Genomic DNA, 22933 nt, shown 5'->3' with positions numbered 1-22933 from the left:
AAAAGCTCACATTGACTGGAAAAGGGGAGCAAACGAGGACAGGGAGGAGCATTCCAGACTTGTACAACTAAATGACATGAAATAGCATTCCCATGGTCACATCTCAGTGCCTGGTCAAATCTCAGTGCCTGTTATCCACGGTAGAGAGGCTGACCTTGATGTTGAGTTCCTTGGCCACCAGGCTGGGGCTGAGGGGAATTCTGCAGCTGTTCCTCTGGAAGAACGACTGGACTCTCTCTAGGCCCTCCTGGAGCACCGCCTGGGGAGAGACATATACACACACACACACACACACACACACACACACACACACGTAAGTACTGTACACACATGCTTGTCAAACAGACCAACAAAGAGAGACAGGCAAGTGTGACGGGCAGGGTTGAAATCCACAAGCTACTATTAGGCCAAGAGGACATCCTCAAGGTCCGAGGGCGTCACTTGAGTTGACATGTTTCAGAAAGGGCTACCTCATCACGAGAGCATGATTCCAAATTACCTGCGCTACATTTACCCCCCCCCCCCCCCTTTGACACAGACAGACACACACAAACACACACACACACACCTGTCGTGCGGAGCCCCCGGCCTGTCGGACCTTCTCAGCCAGAGCCCCCAGCTGGTCTACCAGGCGAGTCTGCTTGTCCAGCTCGCCCCTGAGGCCCTCCCCGCACAGACACAGCAAGGCCCCCAGCACCTGGTCGTAGCGCCGGCCGAATGCCGGGTCCTGCACCGCGTCTCTCAGTAGCCTGGATGAGGAAACAGAGGAGACGGGTCAAAGCACAGTTGTACAGTACAATACAATACAGGGTTCTCCCCCAGAATCTTTGACCAAGGAGGCGCTGGATTACATTATCAAAACCGACTCGCGGTTATTACGTCAAAATGCGCTAAAATCCGGAATTAACTGGGGTACATAATAACGCTTTCACTTTCGCTTTTAACAACAATGTCATTGGCGATAAAAGACAAGAGTAACTATCATTACCACATATCAGTTTAATTTGCTCTGAAATGTTTGCATAGTGGCAGAGCCAAGTCAACAAGGTGGCACAGCGCCCCTCTTACATTTTTTTGGGGGAGAACCCTGCACTACTATTGTATACTGTAGTTTAATGCACTACTACTGTTCCTTAGAAAGTGGTGACTCACCAGTAAAGGTAGTGGGCGATGTTGATGTTGCCCTGTGCTCGGGACAATAGGAATATAACCAGAGCATTCTTCATGTGACACTCAAACTTCAACGCCTAGAGACAGGATATGTAAAATAGTTAATGGGCGAGTCTGCGTGCGTGTGTGTGTATGTGTGAGTGTACATGTGAGTACGTGTATCTACATGTGAGTACGTGCATAGACTATTCACCTGCACTAGCTGAGGCAGGTAGTCAGCCAGCTCATCATCACTGCTGGACCCTATCCAGCCGACAGCCACACTCCTCACTTCGGTGTCAGCAAACCTGCATGACACACACAGACAGAAGATAACAGGAGGTCAAAGACCAGTGCAAAACTGTATCCGTGTGGTCTCACACACACACACACACACACACACACACACACACACACACACACACACACACACACACAGTTTAAAGCTTAGCTTAGCATATACACAATCTTAAAACCTCACTTGAGAGTATCCGCTATCCTTCCGACCCCTAGCTTACCGCACGAAATGCTAGACCACTCCTGTTATATCAAAAGCTTTATGTGAACATAGTGTGTGAGACAGTGTGTGTGTGTGTGACCCTGTGCGCGTGTTAACCGTACTTGGAGTCGAGCAGCTCCAGGGCACAGACGGGTGTCAGGGGGGGCCAGTGGTGCAGGAGGAAGTGGATCTCTGCCATGCTGCCCCAGTCCCAGCTGGGCGCACTGGCCAATACCTTGGGCAGGCTGTGAGTGTGTGGCCGACAGTGAAGCCGCTGGTCCCACAGCAGTTGGCGGTCTGCCCGAGTCAACCTGGAGGGGGAGGGAGAGAGAGAGGGGCACGATGAGACAACTTCAACTCACCACAATCCCAAATCAATTGGCCCCTAGCCCTTGAAACGTCAGTGATAGAAATCTAACTTGCTTTAATTAGACGTCACATATTAATTATACAGTGCCCTATGTAAGTAATGGGACAGTGAAGCATTTGTTTTTCCTTTTTTTGCTCTATTCTTTTGGCTCTATAATCCAATAACTCCAAAAGATTTACCGTCAGGTTAAAGTAGAGATTCTCAGCTTTTATGTGATGGTATTTGTGTACATATTGGTTTCACCATTTAGAAATGACAACACTTTTTATATACAGTAATGGGACAGATTCATATAATGTCCAAATAAAGCACTCATGTTTAGTATTTAGTCGACAATCCTTTGTTTGCAATAACTGCCTGAAGTCTGCGACTGTATCTTCTCTGGTGAGGCTCTGTCAGACCTGTACTGTAGCCGTCTTCAGTTTTTGTTGTTTGTTGGGGGTATTTATTGCATCATCAGGAAATGAAACGCAAGTTTCATGTTCCATGTTCAATAGGATTTAAATCTGAAGATTGACTTGGCCAGTCAATAATTTCCACTTGTTGGCCCTGAACAACTCAAAATGTCTCAATGATGGTGAGCATTCTTCGGTCATAAACTGTAGAAGTCTTCCTTCCTACTAGCCCATTTTTATTTTGAATGATGTTCCAAGTTGTTGATTTTGGCAAGCCTAAGGTTTTGGCTATGTTTCTGACTTTCATTGACACCTTTGGTCAACATGTTGGAAAAAAACAATAGCAGACTCCAAAGGCAAAGCCTATAATCAATACTAGACATTGACAGCTCAATGAAAAGACAGACAAATAGCCAACTATTACTTGTATACATACAAGATACAGAAGCCAAAGAATGGAGCACATCAAGCTAATTGTTAAATGGAGTTAACGCCTGTAGAATGGCTCTCTGTGGAGCCCATGGTTTAATAGAGCTGGCAGTCTGGCTGACTTCTGAGGTTGGCAGGGTGTCTAAGTGGCCATTTAGACAGGATTTAGCAGCTGGAGGAACAGACTCTGGAATAACGACAGACAGACACAGACACAGCCTGGGTCTAGGAGGGTGGGAAGTCATTTAATGTGTAACACTTTAATTGAAGGCTCCATCCTAAGGCCTACCTATATTGTACTGCTATATCCACAATGTGACCGATCATAAGGACCTACTTCACACAGTTCAAGTGGAAACTGTTTTGTCAGTAAGCTAGCTTTCTAATTTTATGCAAAGCCAATTAGCTATCAAAACCAATGAAAGTGAGACAAACTTTCTCTTACCAAGACAAATCATTACACAAAAGTTCAGTGTCGGGACAGGACATTAAAATAGCCACAGCACAGCTTAAGTTTGTACTGCTGTAGCATGTTGACTTTTGCTTTGGCAATAATTCACCCAACCTGCCCTTGACACATAAACACACCTCTAGTGACGTTAGCCTACTGTGTCACGTCACCTCTGTGTATTTGTTCAAGTCTTAGGCCCAGTAACCCTGTGAATTACTGTTAAGACCCATCTGATTGTGGCTGGGTCTCCTATAAAAATATCTCTGGGTCAATGAGTCAGTCCCAAAAGGGTCTCCAAACCTGGTCTTATTTAGTCTAAACATACACCTACCCTGTCGTAAATTTATTACCTATCACCCAAAACAACAGATGGTTTCAGACTGCACCAACGACAAAAGATAAAAGCCTGTGTCCTTCTCTGAAATAGTTAGTTATGCCTTCCGGCTGCGTCTGAGAAGGGTTTGACTCTGGAATTCTATTCTGTTAAAAAAAAAAAAAAAAAAACTCAATATTTGTCTGCCTAAAACTCTTTAACATCTCTCCTCCTTTTTCTGGACCCCAACATTATCATGCTACTTAACAGATACACTTTAATTCTTTTCTTTTTTTAAAGGAGAGAGAAATTCCACTGCCATTTTGCATTTTAAGGAATGTAGAGGAGAGAGAGGAGAATAGGGCAGACGACCCGACCCGGGTGGGGAACCCAGGACCTTAGAGGGATTTTGCATGTGTGCAATGGTCAGGCACGTTACCTCTACGCCACGACACCAGCACTACTGACACACTTACAAAACTCAAGTTAGGATGAATCCCTTCTAGACGTATACCCCAAGTCTACCCCTGCTTTACTAGTGGCTCTTACCCGAAGGTGGAGGCTCGGCCACAGAGTTTCTCCACTCTGCGGCGCAGGTCAGCGTCCAACTCCTCCAGGGTGTTGGGGTCAGGGACAGGAGTCTCCTGTGGTCCCACGTAAAGCACATCTACTGCTGGGCTGGGGAAGTCCACCTGAGAGACGGGGAGGGGTGACGAGAGAGTTTTTTTAATTGAGCATAAAATTCAGAATGGTGCTAGCAGCAACCAAAGAGAAAGGGGGCAAGAATAACAAGACAGTGGAAGAGAGAGAGAGAGTGAGAGAGGGCAAAGGGGGGCATATGTACAGTCTGTACAATGGTGATACTGCCAGAAACCACAGAGAGAGATGAGGCAAACATTTAGAGAATGGAGGTGGAGTAAAATATTTGAATTTGCTAAGAAATTGGATAGGTGAGTAGCGGGTAGTGCCATATGTACAGCCTGTAAATGACCTGGGCCTATGAGTTAGGGATGGGGTCGAGTACTCGAATGGACGTTTAAACTTCTATCTTTTTTTGTGCATCCTACTGTGAATCTGGCCATACTGAATGATGTAATGGTAAGAAATGACAGAGACATGATTAGCTAGCTGCCCTTTTTCCTCACCTCTGCTGTTATTCCTCTACTTTTCTCTGCTCCTTCACACACACACACGCAGTTCACAAATCTTTGCTGCTCCTGCCTCCTGACAGCGTCATCCGTTACATCCGTTAAGTTGGTTGTGCTTCTGACTAGCAAGATTCACTGACTAGTGTTTGTTCTGAGTCGGTTTAGCAGCTTCAGTACAGTAGCTTCTGTTAGGCCACAAATAATGCCAATTTGTTCTCTGGATACGTGTTTTGATAGACTCCCATATTCGGCTGACGGTTTGGCTGATAGCAGAAATGCAAGTAATCGTTTCTCTCGTTTCTGCTTTGTCTATCCGCTCAATACACACTACACTTCCCGCTAAGCTCAAGTGTTAAAGTTGCAGTGTTTTTGTTGTTTTTTTCCACATTTTTTCTTAAAAGAAAATCATGCACGTACTCGAACAGTCAAAATATTTCAAATACCCATCCCTACTATAAGTACCAACCTGCAGTATGATCCTCTCTGCAAGGTTCCTTCTTCTGCCCCCAGTAGCAGCAGAGGCAGCCTGAGGAGTTGTCCACAGACACAGCAGCCTGGTACCCCTGGCTAACACCCTGGAATGCATATATATATACACATACTTATCAAACAACACACACACACAACACACAAACAAATGTGCACATAGCATCCACACAGGCACCAACAGATATTACACAATACATAGGCCTACAGCACGACTGCACACACACATTACACAAACCACCAACATTGCAAAACACCAAAACAGCTGTTACACAAGCACAAGCACACAAATTGCAACCACTGGATTCTACGTTTGCTGTGCATTACCGTCGGAAGTCAAAGAGGGGCATAGAGACTTTGCCCAGCAGTTCTGGTCCCTTTCGCTGTTTGTTGGAGTCAGGAGAGCCACTGGCATTTTGGTTCAGGACTCCGAAGAGAGAGAGACTCAGCATGGACTCCAATGGTAGGAGAGCCACTGCAATAGGGAAGTTGATCCTGGAGTGAGGGGGACAAGTAGGAATGAGCTTCAAATAACGAGAGACTGTATTCTGTTAGACTTGCAATTCAATCCACTTCTGAGTGAAGAGTGATACAGTGCTAGTAGAGATTTGCCCTTCCAGTGTTTTAATATAACATCATCTTTCTTCTTTACCTTATTTTGGTTGTGTTTGTGACTGAGCCCTTGTAAGGGAAGTTAAGGACATGTTCATGATACCCTAAAATGGTCAATACAGCTTTTGAACTAAGAGAGGTAGAGCGCAGTCACGTACAGTTCATCCCATTTTATGTGGTAGAAGAAGCTCTTGTAGGTGCCCACTTTCTTGGACTGGACCGGCTTGAACAGGTTTCTGCCGTTGTGGGTCAGGGCACACATCAGGTAATACTTCTCATAACTGCAAGAGAGGGGGAGGAAATTAACTCAGTGAAAATGCCATTGCTGCACTTTGAGGGAAAATGGCATTACGCATGTCCTATCCACTATACAGCCACACGTTTGCGTCTATATAGATGTGTAAATGTGCATTCTACAGCGCTATAATATCATGGGCAAAGACTGAAAATCATAGCATCTATCAAAGCAATGACATGAAAGCAGCAATGAATGCAGCAATGAAATGCCATAAATAACCCTAAACAATATGGGAGTAGCATTGAACAATTATTAGAGCACCAATAAGCCCATTTTTAATTCCAATTGGTTTCATATTGTTCAATGCCATCTGCCTTGGCATGGTGTTGACAATGTGGTAAGCATGCAGGCTAAACTGCTGACAGTGACACAGCATCGTCATCTGTGGCTACAGATGGTATGCTAACACTCTAGCCACAACAGAGAGCAGCACTAAAACCTTGATTAGGGATGATTCCAGTCATGCAATATCAGGACTGAATATTTTGTTTTTGTTACTCTGGCTTGGTGTTATGGGATAAATACTTTAGGAGCTCCTTTGGTATGTTGCTCAAAAATGTTTCCATGGCCTTAAAAATAGCTCTTGGATGAGGCGCTACGGTTGACCGGCAAAAGGAAATGGCCTGTTATTAACCAGGTCCTCCCTTTTTTTAAGCCCTCATTGGCCAACCATAAAAAGACCATGGTTCCTGGACTGTACTTAGAGAGTGGCATTTTGACCTGCTTCCCCCCCCACCAAGCCTCTGTGATGACACATTCAAAAGTGTGCTACTCCCCAGTCCCCATCGCTGTTCACAACGGTGCTAACTGAATGGAAATGTTGGCTCAGGTCTATTCCAGACATTGTAGATCGAGCCAGGAGTGGAATTGGACACCATGACGGAAAATAAGACGTATGGAGAAACACCAGAGCTGCTTTAAGGTACAACAAAAGTCAACAAGAGTATCAGTGCTGAGGCAAGTGTTTTTTCTTTTTTTACAGGGGGTAAACTATAGTCAAAAACAGTCTTTTGTTTGCCACATATAAAAAACCATCCCCACAACGTCTTAAAACGATAAAACCTTGTTATATTGAACTGCAGAGTATGTTTACCAGAATTGGACGAAGACAATAAAATTGTAGGATGAGGGTGAAAGTTTGATCATATGACAGGCACTGACGAGTCAATTCACAATGTAAACATGGCAGGTGTGTTTCAGGAAGAAAGTGCTCAGTATAAGGGTGAGGGTAACCTTGTTGAGACCAGGCTTTCCTCTCCATAAAGTTCAATCCAAGACAGATCTGCTTTTCGAAAATTCCACAGACCTCTAACACCGTTAGAACAACACGATTTGGAGGTATGGCTACATGAGACCAGAGTGAGGGAAACCCTGTTGTTTTAGAGCTACAGGTTCTCTTTTTGATATTTTGCTTTTTTACATGGGAATAGGCCCTACATTAACATATGTAAACAAGGTGCTGATTGGATGAAATCTCAGAGAAACAGGTGTGCATCTGAAAGACAGAGGACTCTCTAATTATTAAGTCTGCAAACTGCAAACCCGCCTCTGGTGCCCCTCAATTATCTCAACAGGCTTCCTCTTCTTGTCTATTTCCTCAATCTGCACTAAAATGACAAAACAGGACAGTTTAACGCAAATCCCTGGTGTTTTTTAACACAGCCTATGTTTTCAGATTCAAGAGCAAATTACGGGGAAAAGGCACTCAAGTGAGAAACACCCACAGACTCCCAAGCCTAGATACAAATAGCTAATAAATGGTGTAGACTAGCTAGCAGCAGTACTGTGTTGAGCCAGCAGGGGGCTGCTGCTGATGCTTACCTGCTGACCCAGGTGGAAGGAATGCCGTGCATGGCAAAGAGAGTGAACTGCAGGTGGTCCGTGGTGCCTGAGGCCTCCTTGCTGCCACGGCCCTCCGCCTGCTCCTCCTCAGCATGCTGGGAGGTGGGGGAGGAACTAGAGAAGGAGGAGGAGATGGGACAGAAGGAGCGCAGGTAGAGCTTGGCCAGGTCATAGACGGCATCCGTTAGGAGGATAATGCTCTCCTCAACGGGGTTGCTGTGACCTACACGGGGGGTCAAAGGGCATGATGGAGTCACATTAGCTCACAAAAAGGAAGTCAAGTGTGTTTTTGAAGAGATGTGAAAGTGGTACTTACAATTAGAAGAGCCACTTGAGGACTTGAAGCCAACCTGGGAAACAGAAACATAGTCTTAAATAGACATTTAGACAGTAGTCTGTGTATTTCATTTGATGGGATCTACAGTGCCCTCCATAAGTGCTGATTTGAAATCAAACAATTACTATGGGGTAAAAGTAGAGATTCTCAGCTTTAATTGAATGTTTTTTCATTCTGATTTCAGTTTCTGTACACTGCTGCCGTAAGCAGTTACATCATCAATAAAGACAAGTGAGCCAGTTCCAGTGGCAGCCATACACGCCCAAGCCATAACACCCCCTCCACCATATTTCACAGATGAGGTGGTATGCCAGGGATTTGGGCACTTTATACTTGCCATCACTCTGGTACATGTTAATCTTTGTCTCATCTGTCCATAATACTTTTTTTCCAGAACTCTGCAGGCTCTTTTAGTCTTTTACTTTTTAGCAAACTGTTATCTGACAGCCTCATAAATCCACGCTTTATTCTCCTCAGTATCAAAAAGCGAGGAATTTGCCACATTTTCCAGGGACAAGTTATCAAAAATCAGTCTGGACCTCAAACATGTTTTATAGAAAGTGCGTGAGCCCCTGTTTTCGGACACTACCCCTCTGCCTAAGATCACTATGAATGGTTTTGCTGCTATTGATAAAGTAATGCTGAGGAAAGAAGTTATGGAACAAAAACCCTCTACCTGCTCACTTGACCCCATCCCCACCACCTTTTTTTAAGACTGTGTTTAATTGCCTGGAGGATGAAGTTCTAGCGATTGCAAATTACTCCCTGCTCACTGGTACTTTCCCCGAGGCACTGAAAAATGTTGTTGAAAAACCCCTCCTAAAGAAAAATAACCTGGATCCTTTAGTACTAAATAACTTCAGGCCAATTTCAAACCTTTCCTTTTTAAGTAAAATTCTTGAGAAACTAGTTTTCAGACAGCTAAATGATTACCTTCATTTCAGCGGTACACTTGAGAAATTTCAATCTGGTTTTCGTCCCCACCAAAGTACTGAGACAGCACTAGTTAAGGTCGGAAATGACTTAAGAATGAACATGGATGACAATAAACTCACAATATTAGTACTCTTAGATTTAAGCGCTGCATTTGATACAGTTGATCATGACATCCTTACTAACAGATTACAAAATTGTGTTGGTCTCTCTGGCTCCGTTTTAGACTGGTTTAGGACTTATCTGTCCGGCAGAGCTTTTTCAGTCTTGGTGAACACTCCTCATCTAACACTAGCATAACGTGTGGGGTCCCTCAAGGCTCCATTTTGGGAACTGTGTTGTTCAGTCTCTATATGCTGCCTCTAGGAAACATTATCAGAGAACATGTAATTGATTTTCATAGCTTTGCCGATGATACACAACTGTACATTTCTTTATCACCCAATGACATCAGCCCTATTGATAAACTAGTTCAGCGCATTGATCATATCAACTCGTGGATGTCCCATAACTTCCTGCAATTAAACAAAGATAAAAGGAGGTCTTAATCATCGGAACAAAGGTCGAACGAGAGAAACTATGCACTAGCTTAAAGTCTCTAGCACAAAACACCAAGCCCCTCGCAAAAAATCTTGGTGTACTTCTCGACCTGATTTAAATTTTGAATCACACATCAGTAATATCACTAAAAACGCTTTTTATCACCTTAGACATATTGCCAAACCATTTCTCTCCCAGGCAGATACTGAGAGACGTATGCATGCATTTATCACTAACAGGTTAGATTACTGCAAAGCTCTCTTCTCTGGTCTACCTAAAAAAACTATAAACAAGCTACAGATCATTCAGAATGCAGCAGCACATGTATTGACCAAGACCAGATGAAGAACATACATCTCTCCTGTCTTAAAGTCTCTTCATTGGCTGCCTGTCAGTTTTAGAATTGATTTCAAGATCTTTTTACTGGTATTTAAATCACTAAATGGTCTAGCGCCTGAATACCTGTCAGATATGCTTTCAGTTTACAGCCAATCGAGACCTCTCAGGTCCTCTGACACTGGTCTTTTAGTCATACCCGGGCCGAGGACAAAGAAATACGGGGAGGCAGCTTTTAGTGTATGGTCCTCGCCTCTGGACTAACCTACCTCATGAGCTTAGGGTGTCACAATCCATAAACACTTTTAAAAGAAACCTCAAGACACACCTTTTTAGCTTAGCTTTCTCTTAATCCATTTGCACTTCTATTTTTGTTTTCTTTTTATTTACCCTCTTAATCCATTATTATTTCTATTCTATTATCTATGTATATATGTATGTATGTCTGTATGCTTGTATGTTCTGCACTTATGTATTTTCAATTTTACTGTTAAGCACCTTGTATTGCAATTTTGTATGAAAGGCGCTATATAAATGAAGCTTGATTGATTGATTTGGCCATCCAGTTTCTGTTGCTAACTAGTGGTTTACACCTTGCAGTGTTGCCTCTGTAGTTCTGCTGGTGAAGCCTTCTGCGGATGGTAGTCTCTGACACATTCACACCTACCTCCTGGAGAATGTTCCTGATATGTGGGAGAGTCTTTTCTTTTTTATTATGGTGAGCATCTTTTGGTCATCTACTGGCCTACCAGACCGTTTGCGATTGCTGAGCTCACCAGTGTTTTTCTTCTTTTGGATGATGTTCTAAACTGTTGTTGGCAAGCCTATGGTTTTGGATAAGTTTATGATAGTTTCTTTCAGATTTTTCAGCCCATTAATGGTTTCCTTGACTTGCAATGACAACTCTTTGGTCTTCATGTTGACAGACACCAATAGCAGACTCCAAAGAAAAACGCAAAGGCTAGAATCAATATTGACAGCTCTCTTATGCCTGCACAAATGATGTGACAGAACACACTTGACTAACCAGGAACACCTGTCAAGCCAATTTTCCACTACTACTGGTTCCTTGAAATAGGGGAAGAACCTCTACTTTAACCTCATGTTAACCTCTATACTGTGTTGGAGTATAGAGCTAAAAGACCGCAACATCTTTCCTCTTTCCTATACTTATGGAGGGCACTGTATCCGTAATACAAGAATGGTTGAATAAAGTTTGAGTAAACGTGTGTGTGTGTGTGTGTGGGTGGATGAGAGAGAGAGAGAGGGAGACGTGAGGGAAACTCACCTCAGGTGAGCGGGTCCTGGGGAGGTTGACTGAGCGTTTGAGCCTCTTCACAGCCTCAGTGATGGCCTGAGTCTCCACCTCGTCCAGAGCACAACACAGGTTCTTCACTGTCTGCACCACCCGATCCACTGTCTTATACTGGGTACTCTGAAAGGAACAAAGTCAGTCTCTATACCTTCTTGGTTTCTTTGCATACGTTCTCAGTCTCTGTACATGATCTCAGTCCCTGTATGTTCTCAGGTCACTTAACAATGCAAGACCTTTTTGAAACAGATTTTTTTTTCCAGGAATTTGTAGTCCTTTCTCAATTATGTTAAGTATTCTGCATGCACAATTCAACATCAAAGCGAGTGAACAGGCTCCAAACGCTACCTCGTTCTGCAGACAGATGTTCACTTGATTGTGATAGCCTTCAAGATAGTCAACCAGGCCTTGTCTGAGGCGGGGGGGGGGGGGGGGAGAATGAACAGATCAGATAAATGTCAGATGAGAATCAGGAATTCCAGAGGGTGAGAGCAGAGAGACATGTTCCTACCTGGTGAGGTTCTCCTTGAACGGTCTCTCCACTTGGCCCAGGTGCCTCTCCAAATCCACAAGAGCGGTGTCATCTTCCGCCTAGAAGCACACAAACCATAGATACAGTCATGAGAAAAAATTAGGACACCCTATGAAAACCTTTGTCTTCTTCAACATATTCAAACATATGGACATTTGATATTCATTTGAACAATATTGAAAAATTGAGGTAATATAACTAAACAAATACAACTGAAACAAATTATTTAAAAAATGATTGGTAAAATGTAATTAATAGAAATGCAATCTTCTTGTGAGGAAAAAGTTAGGACACCCCCACATTTAGTTCCACTTAAAATGCCTAAAATTATAATAAAGAGCACCACATCAGGTGCAAATGATTAGAACATCGTTACAGAGGATTTTGGAGGAGCCTGTCCTATTTAAGCCTCAGATATTTAGTTTGGTTTGCTCTTGATTGTTGAAGTGAGTTGCATCACCATGGCGAGATCAAAAGAGCTCTCTGAGGCCTTCAGAAGAAAAATTGTAGATGCATATGAGTCTGGGAAGGGATATAAAAAGATCTCCAAACTATTCGAAATTGGCCATTCCACTGTCCGGAAAATAATTTACAAGTGGAGAACATTTAAAACCACCACCAACATGGCCAGGTCAGGCCGCCCAAGCAAGTTCAGCATAAGAGCTGACCGAAAGATGCTTAAAGAAGTCTCCAACAATCCCAGAATGTCATCACGAGACCTACAGGTATCTCTTGCCACAATTGATGTCAAAGTACATGCATCCACCATAAGGAAGAGACTGAACAAGTTTGCATTACATGGGAGGTGTGCAAGGAGGAAACCCCTGCTGTCAAAAAAAAACATCAGGGCAAGACTAAAGTTTGCCAGAGAACACCTAGAGAAAGACCAGAACTTCTGGAACAATGTGCTTTGGACAGATGAATCCAAAGTTGAACTATTTGGGCACAGTAAGAGTAGACATGTTTGGCGCAAAACCAAGACAGCATTTGAGAACAAGAACCTCATACCAACTGTGAAGCATGGGGGTGGAAATGTCATGGTTTGGGGCTGCTTTTCTGCAGCAGGGCCTGGTCAGCTCACCATCATAGAATCCACTATGAATTTTGTATTGTATCAGAGGGTGCTTGAGGAAAATGTGAGACCATCTGTTCGAAAGTTGAAGCTGAAGCAGATGTGGACCATGCAACATGACAATGACCCAAAACATTTCAGTAAATCTACCAAGGAATGGCTCAAGAAAAATAAATTGAGAGTTCTGGAATGGTCAAGTCAAAGCCCGGATCTTAATCTTATTGAGATGCTGTGGATTGATTTGAAACTGGCTGTGCATGCAAGACACCCCTCGAACATCACACAGCTGAAAGAATTCTGCAAGGAGGAGTGGGAAAAACTTTCTCCCAATTGATGTCAGAGACCTGTAGACAGTTATAAGAAACGTCTAATTGAGGTTATTTCAGCCAAGGGGGGCAATACTAGCTATTAGGGCATAGGGTGTCCTAACTTTTTCCTCAGTAGGAATTGGCATTATTGTTAATTTTTCGTTAAATAAATGATTACAAAGTTACATTTTCATAGTTTTTTGTTCAATTACATCCCCTTTATCTATAGACATTGTTAGAAAGAAGATAACATATTGATATGTCCATATTTTTAAGAGAATAACTTAATATTTTGGGGGGTGTCCTAACTTTTTCTCATGACTGTATGTATTAGGACTATTGAACTTGGTACGGTTGGTTTGAGCTCTGAGGCCTCTGGTCTTAAGCAGGTATGTAGAGTATTTCGGAGACAGAAGACATGATGTGCTTGTCTGTGTGGGAACCAAATTGACCTAATTTACATGTGTTCACATGTGGCTGATACAATGACAGTGCTTTGACAGTTTGATCTTCCATTGTGAATGGTGATCAATGCCCTCGTCTCTCAGAGTATTGATGACATTGTCATGTAGTTGGCAAAAAGGCTTCCTGTTTGATTTATTGTTGGGAAAGGTATACAAGGAGAGACTTATGGTGAAACTTCCATTTGTTTACAACTGCCTGTTCTCATTTATTTATATGTTTCTTTGAACTATTGGGTTAGGGTTAGCTAACCCTAACCCTATTTTGCATTAATACGCTATTCTTATTCTTTCTATTTGCCTCAATTTAACATTGTGTTCTAACGGTTCTGCTAAAACAGCACAACATACTCGTGACCAGGTTTTTCCACATAGAGTTCACTTTAATGTTAATGTTCATATGCATTCGCATAGTTGACAACATAGACTCGAGTCATTGGACATAAAAGTACTGATTGCACCATGCCGTTAACTCAAATTCCTATAATAACTATTGCATGGTCATAGCATATTGGGATTCTTACTGTAATAGATATGAGTGTCACGCAGGGATGAGGAAATCATTATAAATTATTATTATGAATCATATTATATCTTTTGGAGTCAAATATAACATAATTAACTTGTGTCACAAGGTCATGTCACCACTATTATGTAGAATCAGCTTCATCGTGTCCATAACCATCTGAAGTTTATTAGGGAATAAATGTACAGCTTGTTAGTGCTATTCGGCTCTTCAGGTAGACTTTGTGACAAACCCATTTGTTAGTGCTTCAATCTATTTCATTGACCGGCTAAATTACTGATTGATTGACTGACTGACTGGTTGGTTGACTGGTCTTACCGTGCGTGCCAGGTCCCTTCTCATGGTGCTCTGCGATAGCAGCTGAAGCTTGATCTCTGTCTCCCATTTCCTGCAGTTCTGCACATACTCGTGGCTGCCCAGGCTGTGCTTACTGGGTATGGGACACAAGACAGACGGTCAGAGGTCAATTGTGACATATGCGGTATCAGCATTGAGATTCCATTTCATTCCATATACCTATATCATAACTCCACATGGCTCAGTCAACAATATGGTGATAACTCCAACTAAGCCCTTTTCTTTTTTTTTCTTGGAAAAAGCCTACATAAACATGCAAATGGACACTGTTACATTTGTGCTTTTTGTTTTTTATCCAGTCCTTTCTAATCAGAAACCGATGAAGGGGGCAGGGGGGTTAGTGGCAGAAGTGGAAGAGAGCCTGGGTACTGTTAGCCTGATTTGTCTACCTGCCAAAATGGATTCTAGTTTTCGTTAGAATAAAAATACTTAACGTCCTTGTAAACCAAGACTTCCCATGAATCTAAAGGAAGAGGGATCAGAGAATGTCCATGCAAAGTGTGGGCAGAGAGAAAGACAAACATCCGTTGATTCTAATTCCAGCACCTTCTGAGGGCTTGCCAAGATCAGGTAAGGGAAAGAGAGTACAGATAAACACACAGAAATACATCGGGGAATTGCAGTGACACAAGTACCTAAAAATGCACGCACACACACACAGACAGACAGAAGGTCTTATCCGAACAGGATTTGTGCATCTGAAATCTTCAAGGAGACCTGCTTCCTCTCTCTCCCTCTGTTCTTTATTAACGAAAGCATCCCCTGCCCTCTCCGCTGTTGGTTTTGCAATGGAACCCGGCAAAATGGCCAAAAGGAAACATTTTCCTAACACAATTAAAGAAAAATAGCTCCCTGCTCGTGGAATGTTGGCAGCCATCTTGTCGATATTCTTTTCTTTTTTTTTTTATCTCTCCCCTCTCCTCCCCTTTTCCTTCAACCAAGACTGTGAGGACACTCCAAGGAAGGTCTGTGGGAAATGTGGGTCAGGGGGGTTGTGTGTCTGTGTGTGTGTGTGTGTGTCTGTGTGTGGACTCACTTCTGCAGCACTTCCTCCTGGCCGCAGACTTTGAGGACATAGCTGCCGATGTCATCAAGGTTGAGGTCATCTTGGACCCAACACAAGGCCTGCATGATGAGGACCTCCACAGGAGAACTCACTAAGGGGGAGAGAAAGAGGGGGAGAGAAAGAGGGGGAGAGAAGGAGATGAAGAAAGGTGATTTAACACTAGTAGTCCCAACGAGAGGTCCACAGCCGTAATGTGACACTATAATAAAATAACTCTGCCGTCGTTAAACCCTTGTCCCCCTCCTTCCCTGACTTTTTCTAAATGTCTGTTTTTAACATAATAGCGTTATTACCATTTTTAAATTACATAATCTGGTAGCATTTTCATGACTAACACACCTTGTTTTGACAGCTAACATCTACTGTGTCTGATTGATAACGCCCACATGCAGGGAGACAGATACATTCACCCTGATTACAGATATTTGGAACACTTTTGTTTGCCCTTTTACGCAGTTCATGGCTAACAAGCCAGACAAGTTTGATGCATCTTGGCCAACGGCCGAGCGAGTGTCGTGATAAATCCATATTCACGCATCCCAGCCCGCAAAGAAACAGTGTCAGTTGGGCATGATGCACATGGAACAAAATCTGAGACACCTGTGGAATGTGCAACCAACTTGTCTCTGGATGTAGCACACAGAAACCGCAGGGATGTGTTTTGAATGTGGTTTAAGGAGTATAGGAGCCAATGGATTTGTCTGAGGAGTTTACTGAACTATTTGCATAAAGGCGCATTGTCACTGAAAGAAGATTTTATGTCAACTTTAATTTTTTTAAACTTTAGCAAATTACTGGTATATAGACCTTCTTGTATATATGTATAATTTATATTTCATGACATGTCATTATTGCTTCAGATTTGTTATGTCAAGCATTGGCACTTTTGACTGCAGGATTTATGTACAGTTACACCAATAAGATATATATATTTTTTTGTAAGACACAATGTGGTATTCTAATGATTCTAACACAACCAGTTAATATTTTTTGCATGGTATTGATCTAATTTAATGACTACACTGTTACACTAACGTCAACAAATGAACATATCCAGACCTCACTGTACCTCACCATACTTTGGTTAGTCATGAGGGCCTGGGGCTTGTTAAGCAAGCACATGGGCACATTCACAGGTATCTCTCACAGAAAATCATGCTCAATTTCAGAGGGGACCCCTTTTTAATGCTTCTCCTACATTTTGATGATCAATAACAATAACAACAGCAACATGTCAGAGAGTGAATCAGTCCATTTGTTTTTGATGGGTGAACATCAAGCTTATGGCCCATACTTAAATTGAGTTCACAACCCTTCTCTACTACGTAAAGAAAGAAAGAAAAAAAAACTGGGGTTATGGGACATTGTTCTGGGAGGTTAAGCTTTAAAATGTACATAAACAATGTGTCCTGGTCTGAAATATTTTGGCCGAGAATAAACCTGACACAAAACAGATTGTTCTGCCACTTCTAGAGGGGGGTTCTTGGCTCCCGTGTCACTCACACACACACACACACACACACACACACACACACACACACACTCCAGTAATAACAAATAACAGCCCCACACCCTTCAGTGGAATGGACCTTTACTTAGAGCCTAAAGCAGTGGATTTAGTGCCAATACCATAGGGCTTCTCTATACATGTGGACCTGTGTTTTCATGACAAAGCCCTCTGATTGGTCATGCCTCGTTAGTGGGCTCTGTGAGGTGGCTTAAAGGGATTGCTTGTAAACAACCACATGAGGGGGCATTTTGGAGGATGCGTGCCAAGAGAAAAAAAAAGTATTTCATTGCGTGTCACTACAAACTCACACATGGTTCTGGAATGTTGAAGAGGTCACACACAGACACTCTGCGGCCGAGGGGGAGGATTCTAAAGCATGGTGATGTCGGGTCTCAATTGTTTAAATTGCTCCCCATAGGGCGAGACGGCTATACGCAACAAATGGGAATGCCATAAGACCATGGAAAGCTGCAGGCTCATGCCATTGACACACAGCAAAAACGTATCCTCACCATTCTCTTAAACCTGACACTCACGTTGTTTCATCGTTAGCCTGCTAAGTTGTTTTGGGTGTCTCTAAGAACATTTGAATTAAATCATTGTGCACCGTCGGCTAACTGGCCTAACATGCTAATAGACTTGATAGAATTAATAGCCAGCTAGCATCCGCTGGTTGATATTGAAGTAACTTTTAAGCATGATGCAGTTGATTGACGAAGATCACATGTAAAATAAAATAAAATACAAATAAATTAAAAAAGGGGGTTTTCTCCAGGCAAGGGTATGCGAGGAATCACCAACCTAAACATATGTCACTAATGCGGGACTTTTTACCAGGTTGCTATGGAAGTGTCCCAATGTTTTCCCTAATTTTGACTCAAGTTCCGGGATTTTCGGCGGAGTACCCAGATCAGAACTGTATTGTCGTCTCACCCTCGTGGAGGCTCATCTACAGAAGGGGTTCACTGCAGATGACGGAGAGGAGATAAGGAGAGGACGTTCCATTAGACTATGGAGATGCACCCTAGGAAGACAACACTAGTCCACCCATGTAGCGGATTGGCTTGGATAGGCAAAGCTGGCTAGAGACAATGAGTGCCACCAACACAGGGCTCATGTCCTATCAGCCGCATCTGGTCGTGGTTGACTGTGCCAAGACAAAGCGGAACCCAAATGTGTTATTACCAGGAAAAACACAGGGAGAAAAGGAACAATTACATTCCTCAATAACAGAGAAGGTAAACAATCTGTTGTCTGTTTCTATTTGTCTTCTTTCTATCAGCTTTAAATGGCCCTAAGAGAGAGAGGGAGGGAGGGAGGGAGAAAGGGTGAGAGAGGAAGAAAGGAATATAGCAAACAGAAGAATGAGGGAGACAGCAAGGGAGAGAGAGCAATATAGCAAGAGAGAGAGAACTACAGCAAGAGCAACTACGTTTGAGGTCAGACGACTACAGCAGTCAGAGCTAAAATGGGGGTCCTTTTAGTCTTCCTCCAATGCTTTCAAAACCACTTGACATCAACATCCGTCAGCTCCCAGGGCCTCCTCCCTCTCCAGGCAAGGGTATGCGAGGAATCACCAACCTAAAGCCTGCTGTTCAACATCTAGCCCAAATAATTAATCTGTGTGTTTTTTCTCTCTTCTGGCTGTGAAGTGAGTGAGTTGGGAGTGCAGAAGTACAGTAATAGAACTAGAGAGAAGTGTTCTGGAAGTGGAAGTGCATTCCTGTGTTGTTTTTCCACACTTTACATTAAGGAAGCCCCAACGCTGGGGGGGATGAGTTACAGAAGGCCTGACAACAGAGAGCGGAAAGCGACAGATAACAGAGAGAAAGAGAGAGAGAGAGAGAGAGAGAGAATAAAAGAAAGAAAGAAAGAAAGAAAGGGAACTTTCAGCCTGCTCTCACCCTTTTCTCCCCTCCCTCCTTCCCTCCCTCCCTAGGAGAACTGAGGGCCATTGTTCCTGTGTGCAGATATACGACCTTGGCTTTTCCATTGTGGCCAATCTGGAAATCTAAACACAACAATCTGGGTCAGCATATTGGGTAGGGAACCAGGAAGTGAACCCAGGCGGTGCGGCCGAGTGGCAGCTCAAGTCTGACTGTACAAGGCAGGGGGGAAGAGGAGGAAGGAACACTGGTATGCGTGGTGTACAGTGAAAGACTAGGTCAGTGGGACTGAGGGATGACTATATATACACACACGCGCATGCATGCATACACACACGCGCATGCGCGCGCACACACACGCGTGCACACGCACACACACACACACACACACACACACACACACACACACACACACACACACACACACACACACACACACCATAGCTTGGGGCCTCTGTGGGCCCATAAAGGGGAACAGAGCTAGAGCTTGTGACACAGTTGGGATTATTCACACACAAAAGGCTGGTCTTGATTCTCTGCCAGAGCTGAGGGAGGTTGGGGCAGACTCCACAGGATAGTTGGTCACAGGGAGCAATCCAAGCCAATGCCGGACAGACTGGCATTGGAGGGGCTGCCCCTGGGTTGTGGAGCTGTGAACCTGCCAATAACAGTGCCCCCTGAGAGAGAACCAATTCCGCAGCAGTCGAATGAGAGAAGAGAATAGGGACCCCCTTTTACTGGAACAGCTACTCCAAGGCAGGGCCACAACCTTTATTTGTGAGCAGGGGGAATGTGGCATGCTTTCTACAACAACAACAAAAAAAAGAGGGGGAAAAGAACATGCGGTTCCAAATGCTGCTTCCTCCTTCGGACCTCTTGCCCAGTGTTCTTATCTGCGATCTCAATGCCCACTCTTAAAGGGGAAGTGCCTCGTATTTGGCTATTTTCTCTCCAAGTGAAAAGTATCAGCCAGGGTCAATGAGACCTGGAACAGCTCCATTATAAAGAGGAGCCTTGATGTCACTGCATGTAATAGACCACGTTCATAGTGATGAAGGTGTACCGACATTTTGACATACCTCATGTGACATACTGTACCTAAAAAGACACTGAACACAAGTCTATGAGCCTGTTGCTTTTCAAGAGTTCTAGCTTGTGGTTTATTTGAGGCTTGTCATGGTTGTCTGCTGTTGGTCTGAATATAAACACTGTTGTGTGTGTGTGTGTGTGTGTGTGTGTGTGTGTGTGTGTGTGTGTGTGTGTGTGTGTGTGTTGTGATGTTTCTTGCAGCCCCTTACCATCGCAGGTGAAGGTGACAGGCTGCTGGGTGTCGGAGATCTCGATGGACACCTTGACGCCGCAGCCGTTGTCCCCGCCCCCGTCCCTCTGGGGGATGACCGCGCTCAGCACGTACCCCGGGTTGGTGGAGAGGTCGTCATGGGTGAACTTTGACCTCAGTCTGAAAATCAGAGCATGTGTGTACCACCGTCAGGGTTCATGCCATTGTTCTTCTGCTTCTATTTCCTTGCATATATACTGGTAGTTTACATAACAAGTCCATCATTAATCAACATACATAAGGTTCGGTAACACATTTTCCACTTTCCCAATGGACACTACTTCCTTATAGGAAGTTCAATTAAAACTATTCTGCTTTGGCCATATTTGCACATTTTTCCTCCCAATGAAGCCAAATTTAATAGGTTTATTCATAAAAAAAAAAAAACACTTCTTAAATGGTCATTGAGGTTACTCTCAGTTTTGGAACCCTGGCAGCTCTGTTAGTGCTCTCATGTTAGGATTTGAAAATACTTAGTCAGGTCAGTGCAGCTTTTACCCTGTCCATGTAGAACAGATGAGGACAGATAGGGAGGCTCAGAGGCACAGTGTGGGCGTTATCATGTCCTCATGTTGGCGACAGATTACCAGAACATCATCCATCAAACACACACACAGACACACAGAAACACAATCACACTGTAGTCTTACATTGCTACGTCTTCACAGAAGGCTACAACTTCTAGGTTCTGGGCTTCCTTTTCCTCCAGGGCGGAGTACTTGGTGAGTACTTTCCCACTTCCCTTATCGTGCTGTAAGACAATGAGACAAAACAAGGGGGAGAAATGGTGAGCAAATAGGCTTAGTTTAGGTACATGACCCACACACGGACGACTCAACCTGAATTGAGGAAGTGTAGGCCTATGTGTTTGTTTTCTGGTGTTCATTTGCATCATGGTATTGCACTATTCAGTCAGTTATGTATAGACATTTACAAATTGCACAAAGCTTGATGGGCAGAGGAACACACACATATCCCTCTCCCTCTCCCTCTCCCTCTCCCCCTCCCCCTCCGGAGACAGTGCTAAAGCTGCCGGGAACTGGCAGGAACGCCAGAATGTCTGTCTGACTGCTGGTCTAACAATGTGTTTCCAGTACAACAGGAAATGACAAGTGAAAGTCCCTCCTCTTCTTGCTCAGCTGCAAGCCTACAGAAATGCTCAGTCATATGTTGGAACTCAGTGACATCACTCCCCACTCTTGAGGTGTGGGGAGTTAACAAATGTCTAGTACATGTCAAACAGGCAAGAGTCCTCTTTGTTCATGCCTGGATCATTGCCTTTCAGTGAGTCACAATGATGAAAAATAATCAGTCTTTTCATAAAAATTAATAGAGCAAAACATTCACATCATTATCAACCTCACTAAACCTTGCTGCAGAACACCTCAGTGACCCCCTTGCTGCCAATATGTTTCTACATTTCCATACTTCATTTGGATGACATTAATAAAGACATGTAGCAGAACATTCTGACTATTTCCGCTTGTAATTATTGACATGATATTGGTCAGGATTTCTCACAACAGTAACAAAGCAGACAGGTTTTTTTTACAATTGTTGAGAATGGGAGGCAAGCCCATTACCTTTTACTTGACTGGGGGATTCTTGTACAAACTTCACTTGACCGTCAAAAGAAAATAATAACAAATAAAATGCATTCGGGTTTCGACCTCAAATGGCATCAACCAGATCTACAAATCAGTGTGTTGACTCGGCTGAGATACCAATCTCTCCTTACAAGCTGGACCTGCACATCACAGCCAGGTCTCTTGGCAAAGAGAGAGATAGAGAGCATTAACGGTGTTTATGTTTGAGTCATGATCATTTCATTCAAAACAAACACGGAGAGATAATCCGATGAGGCAGAGTTAGCGGAGAGCTCTCTCTCACACTCACACACACACACACACACACACACACACACACACACACACACACACACACACACACACAGCAGACAGAGTACAGACACCAGGCTGTACAGTGAGACAGGCCGGTCTTTGTTTCCCTCTCCTAGGTCCTGACTTGCTTTTATTGAGCCACTGGAGCCTGAGGGGATGGGAATGGCCATGTGACTAACACATTCACTAATCATTCATTCCTTCTGGGTGGCTTTGGTCACCATGCTGCTTTGAGTCAGGTCTGCTTGGCTTGATTAGATCCTGTCCTGGCTATGTCCTAGTACTGCTGTTGATGGTGCTACTGTCCTGGGAGGGTAATTATGGTTTAGGCCATGCAGTGAGGCGAGTGAGCTTAAAAGAAAATGTTATGCTGGCCTCAGCCAGCCAGTGTGTCTACCTTACATTGAACAGCACTAAACACAGCTAGTTGAGCTACAAAACATGAAATCTGTAGTTAATCAGGTCTTGCCTGATACAAATCTAAACAAACTCTGAGATTCCTAACTTTGAATTCTCTCCTTTGCT

The 22933-nt window shown here is 43.6% G+C and overlaps 1 protein-coding gene across 1 annotated transcript in view; it reads right to left on the bottom strand.

The window, feature by feature from the left end:
- pik3c2a (phosphatidylinositol-4-phosphate 3-kinase, catalytic subunit type 2 alpha) overlaps window positions 1-22933 on the bottom strand; it is a 42353-nt gene that overhangs the window by 8552 nt on the left and 10868 nt on the right. Inside the window, exons 3-20 of the mRNA XM_083666600.1 lie at window positions 21158-21258; window positions 20467-20627; window positions 15743-15863; window positions 14668-14779; window positions 11962-12041; window positions 11799-11862; window positions 11427-11573; window positions 8309-8342; window positions 7972-8215; window positions 6011-6133; window positions 5568-5735; window positions 5221-5329; window positions 4156-4298; window positions 1771-1959; window positions 1364-1457; window positions 1153-1247; window positions 569-749; window positions 155-259 (exon numbers count right to left, since the gene is read on the bottom strand). Of these exons, the coding sequence (XP_083522726.1) occupies window positions 155-259; window positions 569-749; window positions 1153-1247; window positions 1364-1457; window positions 1771-1959; window positions 4156-4298; window positions 5221-5329; window positions 5568-5735; window positions 6011-6133; window positions 7972-8215; window positions 8309-8342; window positions 11427-11573; window positions 11799-11862; window positions 11962-12041; window positions 14668-14779; window positions 15743-15863; window positions 20467-20627; window positions 21158-21258 (2271 nt within the window). The remainder of the gene's footprint in view (window positions 1-154; window positions 260-568; window positions 750-1152; window positions 1248-1363; window positions 1458-1770; window positions 1960-4155; window positions 4299-5220; window positions 5330-5567; window positions 5736-6010; window positions 6134-7971; window positions 8216-8308; window positions 8343-11426; window positions 11574-11798; window positions 11863-11961; window positions 12042-14667; window positions 14780-15742; window positions 15864-20466; window positions 20628-21157; window positions 21259-22933) is intronic.

Source organism: Argentina silus, assembly GCF_951799395.1.
Source record: "Argentina silus genome assembly, chromosome: 3".
NCBI lineage: Eukaryota > Metazoa > Chordata > Actinopteri > Argentiniformes > Argentinidae > Argentina > Argentina silus.
The sequence above is the reverse complement of the archived record's forward strand: the minus strand, read 5'-3'. Positions and strand labels throughout refer to the sequence as shown.